General features: G+C 35.2%; 1 protein-coding gene across 1 annotated transcript in view; it reads left to right on the top strand.

The window, feature by feature from the left end:
• The window catches only part of spn-E (tudor domain containing 9 protein spindle E), a 191,656-nt gene that overhangs the window by 34,573 nt on the left and 145,043 nt on the right, over positions 1-12,040 (top strand). Inside the window, exons 7-9 of the mRNA XM_089103288.1 lie at positions 3,624-3,784; positions 6,454-6,623; positions 11,087-11,254. Of these exons, the coding sequence (XP_088959414.1) occupies positions 3,624-3,784; positions 6,454-6,623; positions 11,087-11,254 (499 nt within the window). The remainder of the gene's footprint in view (positions 1-3,623; positions 3,785-6,453; positions 6,624-11,086; positions 11,255-12,040) is intronic.

Raw genomic sequence — 12,040 nt, 5'->3', positions numbered from 1 at the left:
ACTAATTTTTCCCCTTTAAATTCGTGAAATTCTAACGTTGAATAAGTACTTGAATGAGACCTGAGAAGACGTTCTATCGAGTTAATACATTGCCTCTGGTAAATTTTCCAGTGATTGTAAATTTTTAGTTCGTAAGTTTTTCTCCTTGGAATTCATGATATTCAAATGTTGGATAAGCGTTAGAACTAGCCCTAATATTAACAGTTGATGGACGCATTAATCAGTAAATAGATTGCAGTTAAAATAGGGTGTTAGACAGTAGTTATCGTATGTTGACTTACCTCTGGCAAATTTTCATGCGATGGTAGAGTATAAGTTTTTTTTTTTTTTTTGGCTTCATGAAATTCCAAAATTCGTTGAGCATTTGGAAAGAGGCCCGGGAAGAATGTTCAAAGTATGTATTATCAATTAAATTCATTGTAGCTAGATTAGAGTTCAAGAATGAAGCTACGATGTGAGGGCCCTCCTATGGTAAATCTTCGGTAAATTGCTTGGATAAATCACTGGGAGAAAGCAAATATCAAACATAGATAGACTCACTGTTGCTGATCAAATAGCACAATATATAAAGAAAAAAAAAAGAAAAAAATACGAGGAAAATTCAATTCAAAAAGAAGAAAGTTACCTAAAAGTTGGAAACCTTAAAGTTTGGAACAGTTAGGTCGTACTTTTGCCTTGGTAAAAGCAAACTCGGTTAATTGATCAAGGGGTCAAGTAGAATGCCCACCAACACACTGAAAGGCCCACCATCACATTCCTTACAACTAAACTCTGATCAGAGTAACCTTGCAACTTAGAATTTCAAATAAATGTTTATGCACTGGCGAAATATGTTGTGCTTACAAAAAATAAACAATTGTATTTTTTTAACGAAAAGAAAATGCATTTTTAATTACTTCTTTATCAACATTGTGTATTAAACACAGTATAAATCCCTAACTGTAGTGTCTTGGACCACTTTTCCTTAAAAATATCTTGATTCTTATGCCCCCTTTTAATCCTATATCATTGACCGTGCGTATGAAAAAAATTCACTCTATTCTAATATTAAAAACATGTAAATCGCCCACAAGAATGACACCACTTTAGAGGGCGAAGGAGGTGGGTCACATTGTTATTGAGGCTTACACTCCACTGCCTAAGTAAAATAACCTCTAGAGATCACGACTTAAAAGGTTGTATTCTCATAACCTACAGAAAACCGTTCAGGAGAAGAAGAAAACCTGTCCTTTAGAATCTTCCTGAGACACTATTACTCAATTGCCACTTCAGGCCGCTTACATTCGGTGGTAGACTGGGGGAGTAGTATCTACTACTAGTACTATTGACAAATCACTGCAGCACCAAGCCGCCTTAGGCCAACACAGCTACGCATGCACCTCCTCCATCACAGTCTATTCCAAGCCTATCTCTTTACCCCCTCCCAGGAAGTTCCTATTTTCCTTAAATCTTTCCTTACGATATCCTCCCAACTCAACTGAGGACAACCTGGTTTTCATTTAGCCCTAGACGTTTGGCCGAAAAGGACAATCTTTGCCAATCTGTCATCCTTTATCCGCAGAACGTGCCCTAGTCATCTCAGGCTTTCTCTCGTCATAAACAGTGTGATAGTACTGCCTAAGTAAAGAGCGATATGGGCACAATGTATTGTTTTTTTGTTTTGTTTTTTTCTGACCAATGCGCTTGGTATAGAAGGAGTTGCCGTGGGAACTTCATAAAGAAGCTTATTCGTTTGAAACTGGGAAGTTCTAGTGCCGTTTTTCAGAGTCAAAAGTGATTGGAGTCTCCTCCCCCACGCTCATCATTTCCCAAAACATATCCAATCAAAATTTTGAGGCAGCTAGTTTGTCAGCCAAGTTCAGTAATTATGTGTTTGGGGATGGTAACCCCCCCCCCCCACACACACACACCCCGCGCTCCTCAGGTCAAGGACTGTAAGTTAGGCAATTCATCCATTATTTACACATTCTATATGTTATTGAGAAAGGTGGGCATGTTTGACATTCACTTTCTAAACAGACGAAGGGCATTCAGGTGAGCCTTTCAGAGAATGTTAAGGAGAGTGAACTGAAGACCAGAACATAATTTGCACTTTACTGAAAACAAAATATATTCTAAATTACAAAGACTTTAAGGAAAAAATATCAGGATATGTATGTTAAACTGTCAATCCACATTCATTTGTTTCTTTTTCAGTAAAGTGCAAATTATGTTCTGGTCTTCAGAAGGCATAGGTGTTGTCTGCCCTAATCATGTTAATTTCTGCTCGTTTTGAGTTTGACCCGGTTATATATTATAATTTAAAAGGTTAGCTGTCTTACCATTAGGTTATCTTATATCATGTTAACTTATGGACCATTTTATGATTAAATACTTTATTTGTTATAATTGGATCCTTCTGCCTACGAAGTTGCAGCAGTCTTTAGTCATTACTGTTTTCTTTTCCTGTATCAATTTTACCTAGGCCAAGATACCATCTCTCCCTATTTCTACCGACCTGGGCGTTAAAATATCCTAATAAAAACACCTTATTTCTACCTGGTACCCTGTCTAGTTTCTCTTGTAGCTGTAAGTAAAATTCATTAGAGTCACTACTATTTCCGTCAGCCGGTTCTACAGGGGCATTTACTACAGTGAATGATACTTCGCACGTTTTAGTCATAAAATGAGCGACTAGCATCCTATTATTAATACCTTCCCAACCTAAACAAGACTTGGCAGCTTCCTTATTCATTACAAGCCCTACTTCCTGTCTATATACCCCATCCTTCCTGCCTGAGTAAATAAATTCTATTTCACCTAATTACATGTTTCTTACCCCTGGGACACGAGTTTCTAAAACTCCTAATAAGTCGAGTTCGAAGCCTTTGAATTCGCCACTAAAAATGTCACTTTAACATTGTAACATTCCAAGTTGCAATTTTTATATTGTTTAAATCATTGAAATAATTTTGGCCTCAGGAAAAGCAATTGTCCTAGAACCAGTGCAAGACCAGGTCTACATAGAAGTGCTTAAGCCGGCTTAGAACCGGACAGCAAGATGGACCTGGGACATCCAATTTGTGCAATCCTGGGCCCATCTTGGTCATTGATGGGCCCATATATATATATATATATATATATATATATATATATATATATATATATATATATATATATATATATATATATATATATATATATATATATATATATATATATATATATATATATATATATATATATATATATATATATATATATATATATATATATATATATATATATATATATATATATATATATATATATATATATATATATATAAAAATATATATATATATATATATATATATATATATATATATAGTACAATCAGAAGTTCAATCTGACATCTCTGGTAAAAGGAATAAATGGCTAAAAAAAAGAATTATTAGAAAATAAAGTGTTCTTTTTTATATGTTGTGGTCGAATTTTTTTATTTTTTTTATGTGATTTTGATTAATTAAAATACGTAGTTTATTACAATACTGAAGGCATAGGAAGCTAAGCCTTTTGTTTTTGTTCTTTTTGTGCGCAATAATTTATTTATCTGTGCCGGATCAGTCTGTTTTAGGTTATATAACAGGTCTCTTTGATTTAAGGCAATCTGACAATGTTACGCCTTTGGAAATAATCCCTCTTCACTCGTCGATATCGGCACTCGAGCAGAAAAGGGCGTTTAAGCGAATTGAGGGTAGACGTAAAGTGATATTATCGACTAATATTGCGGAATCGTCTGTGACTGTCCCAGACGTTGACTTTGGTAAGTTAACTTGAGTTTTTTTGCATAGCGTTTTTGTTCCGTGAATGTGTGCAAGTAAAAAATCATGGAAATTTGGACGTTATGTTAGACACAAAAAGTATTTCTAAAAGGAAAATTAGGCATTTAATCCCCCCCTACCCTACCCAAGAAATGGAACGACGGCCAGAAATAACAAAACTAATATGAAAATGACCGGCTCAGAAAAATCGAGGTACTTAAGCAGACAAAGTGGGATCCTGCGTAACTAAAGCTGTTTATGTTTCCATAAAATTTGGAGTGCGAGAGAGAAGAAACGAAAATAGAAAAACATTGAAGAAATCCGACACAAATAAAAACTGTTGAGAGAACATTGAAAAAAGAGAGTAATAAGAAAATGGAAGTATGCTAATCCCTGAGCCGAGACAACTACCTATTTAATTGTGTTGCAACAGCGACACTTTGTCCTTTTTTTCTTGTCCGTCCATTTCAGTTTATTGCTAGAAGATGGTAAGGGTCTAAGGCCCAAGCTTTTTACGGAAAGTGTGGAGCTCAGGCTGGATTGATGAACATGACTTTATATTCTGGATAGCTGCCTATGATTCTTAGCTGGGCAAGTAATGTCTTGTAACTGAACCAGAGCATGTAGTGTGATTCATCGTCTATGTTGGTGAGGGCTAGCTGGAGCTACGCAGCCAAGCTTTTGTTCTATCTATCCGTGTTTCCACTTTCGACCGGAAAACTCGGCTCTAGTTGGCAAGCAGGCAGGCACGAGTTTTAAATCGAAGTTGGACTACAATCAAAGAGTGCTTAAGACGAGCAACCATCGTCAAAAAATCATCTTTTTGCAAGAAAATCTTTTTAAAAATTGTTCATGCGATGCACCCAAGGCCGTATCCAGGGGGGGGGGCTGGGTAAGGAGGCTTCCCCCCCCCGAAGTGTTAGCGCAACTCTTAAAAACTGAACAAAAATTAATATAATCAAATTTTAATGTGTAAAATTTTTTTTACAACCCCCCTCCCCCCCCCTCCGAAAATAAATCCCGGATATGGCCCTGGATACATCATTTAATTTTTTTGTGGTCGACAACTTCAGCGATATGGTACACATTAGAAAACAAATCTGGTTCAAATTTTAGACAAGGTAGGGGCTTGTAAGTAACAATTTCCTTTTATGGCTTTGCCATCTTTTTGATGAGTTGTTGACAGATTGTGCTATGTGTTGAACTTATTATCTGCTTCCGTTGCATTTGAAGATAAGGGAAGTCTGGTCTCATGTCCGCTACGGAGGGGGACATGCATGTAAGAATAGGCATATAGAGCATGGTCATCTGCTGGGTTAAGGGGCTGCATACTTCTGTGAATTAGTTTAACTTTTATTTGATAAAATATTGGGAAACAGAATTCGTTATGTACTTTTAGTGACTTGTGTTCCTTTTTTTTTTAATTTTTTAGCAACGTCTATTTCCGTGATCTGATTATGAAGAGTGACGGATAGCGTTAAAGTACCAACTAGGTTTGATAAGATTGTATTACAATTTTTGATTTCGTTCCATCAAAGAAGTTTCGAGGGGTTAACAACTTCAGTTAATTCACACATTGAAAGAAAGATTTTGGATTTAAAGTCTGAGACAATTTAGAGATTTGAAAGTAACGTCAACTGTTGCTTTAATAGCCAGCTGTTAGGCCATGGTATGCTTTTAGTGAGATATTGCCTAATTAGTCAAGTTAGCTATTGAACTAATTAAGTAATTAAAATTTTGCTGGTCATTTCGGGTTTTGAATCCTTATTATAGGGATTGCCTATAATAAGGGATTATTATAGGGATTACGAATACACAATTTTAAGGGCAAGTCAGTGTTTTTTAGCTAATATTATGATAAATTAGAAATTTGAGTTGTCAAATACTATTTTTAATTGTAGCTTACAAGCGAAGGTAATATTATATTTCTAACTGTATTTTTATATTTATATTCTATGTTTATATTTCTAACTTTATTTTATAGATTCTATAATATCTCTATCTGGCACCATCTATGTGGTCTTTGATGTAGTTGTTGATTGATTTTTTTCTCAAAACAAATTAAAGAACGATGGAGCTAAAGTATTTTTTTGCAGTGCTACTTTGTTAATAACCTTTAAATATATTTCACTACACTTAATAATACTTATTGATAGCTTACAATGAATCTTTACCTGAATAATCAACCTAATTTCCCCCGCCCTCGTCCCTCAGGAAGTTTAGCAGGTGAGCAACAAGACATAAGTCTCTTCAAAGAAAAATATGGAAATATAACTTTAAAATATATTGTCCTTTAGACTGAATATATTGCAAAAAGTATATTCTTCAATAAAATTTTAATTTTTAGTAGTCCAAATTAACTTTTCAAAGTTCTTTTTGTTTTTTTTATTGAAATTCGTATGCAAATTACGGAATATTCTGACATGTAAATCAAACATTCTTTTCTTTACAAGAAAATATTAATGGTGGATTCGAAAAGTTTTTGCAAAGATAGTAGCAATGTTGAGGCTCAGAAAAAAAAAGATTTGCACTCGTGAATTTCCTAGCTGCTGAGAACCAAGCACAAAAAAAAGGAAAAAAAATCATGAAAAGGAGAAAGGTCACAATAACTACACAGATCTATATTTTGAACTTCAAAGTTTGCATATTTGAATATCCTATTCATTTCTAGTGATCGACTTCTGTCTATCAAAGCAACTCGAAACTGACAGCGAATCAAATTTCTCAAGTTTGAAACTCCAATGGGCTTCAATGAATGCATTACAGCAACGTATGGGGCGCTGTGGTCGTGTCAATAGTGGCAAATTATACCGTCTAATTCCTATGGATTTTGTTGATGAGGTAAAGGTCTTATACTATACTATTCGTACTATATATTTTGTTAAACATTAAAGATATTAAATACCCCAACCTCTAAAATAAGTTAAATTACGATTTTTTTTTCAGCAAAATTATTCTAAATCTTGAAAGGAAGAAGATGAAATCTTAGCTTGGTGATGGTGGAACACGAAGATTTTCTTGTAAGAACCTTTAGAGGTTACTCTGAAATTATCACTGGTAGACCTTATGAGTTGTAACTTGACTTACCAAATAACTCAGAACCTGAAAATATAGTCGTTTATGTTACATTTAGTCATTTAATATATAGTCATTTAAAATTTAAAATATAGTCATTAAAAATATGTCATTTACATTTAAAATATATTCATTTATATTGTGATGAAATTGAAACAGAGTTTCAATGCACTCCTAGTCCTTACAAAGCAAGACAAGAAGGGAATACTTTGGATTAGCGGAAAATAAATGCCGGGATACAGAGGAAAAATTCGTATACCCAAGGCCACTTTAGAAAAAGAGGAAAAACAAAACAGGACAATAATATTATGGGTCCTTGGCCGTCACTTATCAGCGTCGTGGAATTATCGCCGCCGTGGAATTGCCGTGGAATTAATCGGAGAACAGGGAATGGGGTACAAATCTCAAGGAAACATGAAGTAACTTTTCCAGGTCCCACCCCCACGGGACATTCAAGTGAGGTAAAAATGTCGATGCTAACTGAGGGCTAAAGGACAAGGGTTCGAAGGGGGTAGGGTATTGGTGCTAAATGATCATGGGAAACAGTATCTCCAGGGACGATAGTTCCGAAAGCCTAGTTCTTGGTAAGGTAATCATAGCTGGCAAAATGGTTGTTGGCTGAGGGAACTGACTATCATCTCTGAGCATCCAAAGGGATCCCCCTTCATCTATTGAGCCAAAATCGTCAGGAAGTTCATATGGCAGAGCAGATCTCAAACCCTTTCCGAGTCTTTCCCGATCTAAGTATAGCTTCGGTAGTACATGACTGCAACCGAAACTTGTTCCAGTCCTTCCAATTCTACCTCCCGATTGTCCCTCCCTTTTATTAAGAGCACGGAGGTGACCTCCTCCTCCTTAAGCTCTTTTCTCTTCCCCAAGTCGCTAGCTGACAAAACGACTCCCGTGAAATTTTTATTTTCGGCAGTGCCGAGTGATTTTTCAGATTTTTTTTCCTATTTGCATTTCTTTTTTTTCAACTTTTTCTAATATTTTTTTTATCAATCTAAGCAAATCATTAGCAAATATGAGTATCTGCTATCTCACTGATTTTTTGAATTGTACTTTCGTTTGGCAGCTTTTTTCTCTCGATCAGTTCTTTTTATTTTTACCGAAGACATACATAAATTTTGATCACATAGAAACTGAATTTCTACATTAGTCTTTTCATAGTCAACTCAAATTTCTCTAACTATTCGAGGAAAATCAGGTACTTTAAACTTGTTTTCACCCCCGTCTAGCGCACTAAGGGCCTTATTCTGGTGCCTACTTACCGGTGCTTAATCTTGGTAATTGGCTTGTTATTTTTCTAAGAGGTGATACGAAAAATCACGAAATTCAGAAGCGGTTTTATTCGTTAGCGGAATATTACGTGTATTATTTTCTGGACAGAATGGCCCGTCTATTCTGTCTTTTCGAGTCTTCTAAGAAATACAGTGTCCTCCCCATTGGCACTGAAGTATAATGTGTTTTCTCCTTTAGACAGGATGGCTTGACCGTTTTTGTCTCCCCAATTCTACAGGATGCTACACCCACTTTCATTGTCATTGAAGTTGCCTGCAGGGATAAGAGATTCTCTATGCGTCCGAAATACTCCCATACAAGAACGTTTACTAAGAGAGTGGGCATTAGACCTGCTTTTACCGTTTATCTTTGTATCATGCCATCTTTTTTGTAATTTCTATTCTAACTCAAGCTAACTGTCGTGGGTGTTTATCTCCATAATATCTCAATATTGTTGTAACTGTCGATATGGTTAATTTCTATTCTATTAATAAGGCTAGTCTGCTTGTAGTTTTGATTGCTACAGGAATCAATGGCCATTTCTTTTAACTTGCCATTTAATATTCTGCGTATTTGGTGGGATTCAACAGACGTATCTTTGCGTATTTTCGTTGTTTTTGGCTCTAGTTCAAGCTGTTGTTTTATGTGCTGTGCGATCATTTCAACTTATAAAGTAGAAATGATCAATCTCTATAGAATAGAATCATTCTCTGGAAAAGTGCCTGGGGAGCTACAATGGTAGCAAGTAGCTTCCATTGGTTTTTGCTGAAATCTACTTTTTTTTCTGCGAAATGGTGTCTACTCCTCCTATTACCTCCCAATCTTGTTCTTGTCCAATTTTATGATCTTTACTAATCTCAATATAATGGTCTACTAACCTTTCCCTTTCTCCGGTTGTTTTTCTTCTAAAAATATTGCTAAGATACTCGTTCTATTTTCTAAAAGCTGTTCCGTTGCTATTTTTTGTAGAGTTTTCCATTTTTCTCCTTTTCTTTCTTCGGCATCTTCCAAATTTGTATATCTGCCTATTTCTTATCATTTAAGCTCTATATCCATTAACCCGCATTGGAACTCTTTCCGAGACTCTGAATTCCTTTTTCGTTCAATGCTAAATTTTTGACGTAAGTTTTCCGGAAATAGCTGAAATCGCTCAAAAATAGCTTCTTCCAGTTGCAAAGTCCCTTTTGCGATATGTTGGCAAGGCCGCAAAGGCAATTTGTGTCTTGTGGTTTACTTAGCCCCAACAACCGTTTAATTCTGAAGTTTATTCAAAATTGAAGATGTACAGATGTACATCTTCATGTTCCTTCATTGGCTGAAGGCTTTCTGCACGCCTAAAATCTATTGCTGACGATTGTTGTGGCGCCTGGGAAATTTTTTCCACGAGTTTCATTATTTGCTCATGCTTTCGTTCCCTTTCTTTTGTTTGCTTTCCCCTCTTTTCTCTCCCTGACTATTCTTACTGCGTCCTCTTCTCGTTCTTTTGCTTCCCTCTTTTCTCTCATGATTTGTCTGTTTTCCTCTGTTTCTTCTCTCGTAACATTGAACATATCCAAAGTTTTGGATTTGGGAAGTTTGATTCCTACTTTCATTAAACATTCTTATTTAAATTTGCAAATCTATGCGCTGCAGATTTCTTTGGCTAGCATATTACTTATACCCATCAGGTGGATCACCCGTATTCTGCCTTGTGTTTGTTGAGTAAATTTGCCTAGATCTCTGAATATCTTTATCTTTTTCACCTACTCTAATGGGGTCTCCATAACGCTGGCTTCCGAATTTTCTATTTACCCGTGCTCACTGTAAGGTGTACTATATCCCCATTCATCAATCTATTCAATCTTGATCGTGAATTGAATGTCCTGTTTCCGGGAACAACGTTTTACAACTTTGGGGGCTATTTTTCTCCCGCCTTTTGGAATGTATTGGGGATTTAGGTACCCGTGAGCTTGCTAGGAATTTACCCCCTTCGTATTTCCGAGAATATCGGTAAAAATAGCGAGTCGCGATCTAATTCCTCTCAAACAAATTTCTGAAATGCGAAATAAATCTCCGAAATTTTAATGCATAAAGTCTGTAGAGGAAATGCACACGTAAATTTATTAGGACCAACGGAAATTTATGTAGTGAATTAACAGGACTATAAAATGCCCGGGGCAAAACCATCCTGTTTTGTAAATTCAATATATGCATCACAAATATTAATTCTTTGACATCAAACAGCAGATTTTCAGTAAACTGCCAAAATTATATCCTCCGAACTGGCATATTACACCAGTGGCGGACCTCGAGGGGGGGGGGGTTGCGAGGGGTGTCCCCCCCTAACGCCGTCAAAAGTAGGGTAATTTACTAAATTAACGCAAGTTTGCGTTAAACAAACTTGCTCCTAATGCAACTTTATCGGATCAACCTATTTTGCCCTCCCCCCCCTAAAAAAAAAAAAATCCTGGATACGCCCATGTATTACACTGAAAGGAAAAGCTTCACTCCTTTCTCTACAAGCTCACAACGTAATGTCAAACTAAGCAGATATATTTCTCGCGTCTATTCACCCTATATATATATATATATATATATATATGTATATATATATATATATATATATATATATATATATATATATATATATATATATATATATATATATATATATATATATATATATATATATATATATATTAATAATGGAAGTAATAATTAGCTAAAAAAGAACATGTCTGATAGTTAGGTGAAGGGGTCAAACATATATCTATCTATCAATATATCTATCATCATCTATAGCAAGTCAAGAAAGAAAAAGAAGAAAATCCCTTTTAACATAAAGAAAACAGGATTCAAGAGTTTTTTATGTACCTCATGACTGATACAACGCTAAAATAGAAGCTAAAAAAGGGTATCTAGCAAACTTCTTAATTTTTTATGCCTTTTTTCTTTTTTATTTATTCTAGAAACTATTGCCACTTGAAACTACACCGGCCCTTCTCCGCTCTCCTTTGGAGCAAAGTGTTCTGCGAGCGAAAGAACTTGACTTCGGAAAGCCAGAACGGGTGTTAGCTCTCGCTTTGGACCCGCCCGCCCTCAATCGAATTAGAAGCTGTATTCTAAGTCTGAAAGAGGTAACTTTACATATTGTATAAATATTAAATTAGAAAATGTTTTCTATAAGTGAAGTTTTACAAAGAAAAGTAAAAAGGTACACTAGACTAAAGATCAGCAGAATTAAAGTAAAATAATTTTTCAAGCTTGATCCTCCTTTAAATCACAGTCTATAATTGAATGAAACCCAAAACGAACAGAAATTACAATAAATAACCAAGTCAACCTCAAAACAAGCAGAAACCACCACAAAGAGGAGTAGATTTAACTGCCTTCTAAGACCAGAACAAAATTTATATTTCTAAGACCAGTCTGCCTTCTAAAGACCAGAATATAATTTGTACTTTATTGAAAACAATCTTTATTTTGAGCTCTCTGTTTAATTTCTCCAATAATAAAAAAATTCACCATCGTAACCAATATTACTGAAAAAGACAAATGAAAACGGATTGACCATTTATTACATACTGACACTCGTTCCTGAAATGAAATTGTTAATAATTTTAGATTGAATAATGTTAAAAAAAACGTATAAATATATTTTTTTCAGTATTTGCAAATTGTGTTCTGGTCAAACAGTTCGTGGTAAGTAAGTAAGGAGCTGTAAGTAAGGAGCGATCCAGCTCAATGGTAACCGAAACTCTACAAAACGGATATAAATAGATACATCAAAAGAATCAGATTTTAATTCTGATTTCAAATATATAAATTTCATCAAGTTTAGTCTTACCCATCAAAAGTTGCGCGCCTTAGAAAATTTGGCTGATTTTAGAAAAAAGGGGGAAAGACCCCCTAAAAGTTATAGA

The sequence above is a fragment of the Artemia sp. Qi Xiang Cuo genome, chromosome 2 (assembly GCF_049724085.1).
Source record: "Artemia sp. Qi Xiang Cuo chromosome 2, ASM4972408v1, whole genome shotgun sequence".
Lineage (NCBI taxonomy): Eukaryota > Metazoa > Arthropoda > Branchiopoda > Anostraca > Artemiidae > Artemia > Artemia sp. Qi Xiang Cuo.
This window is presented reverse-complemented; position numbering and strand designations above follow the sequence as displayed.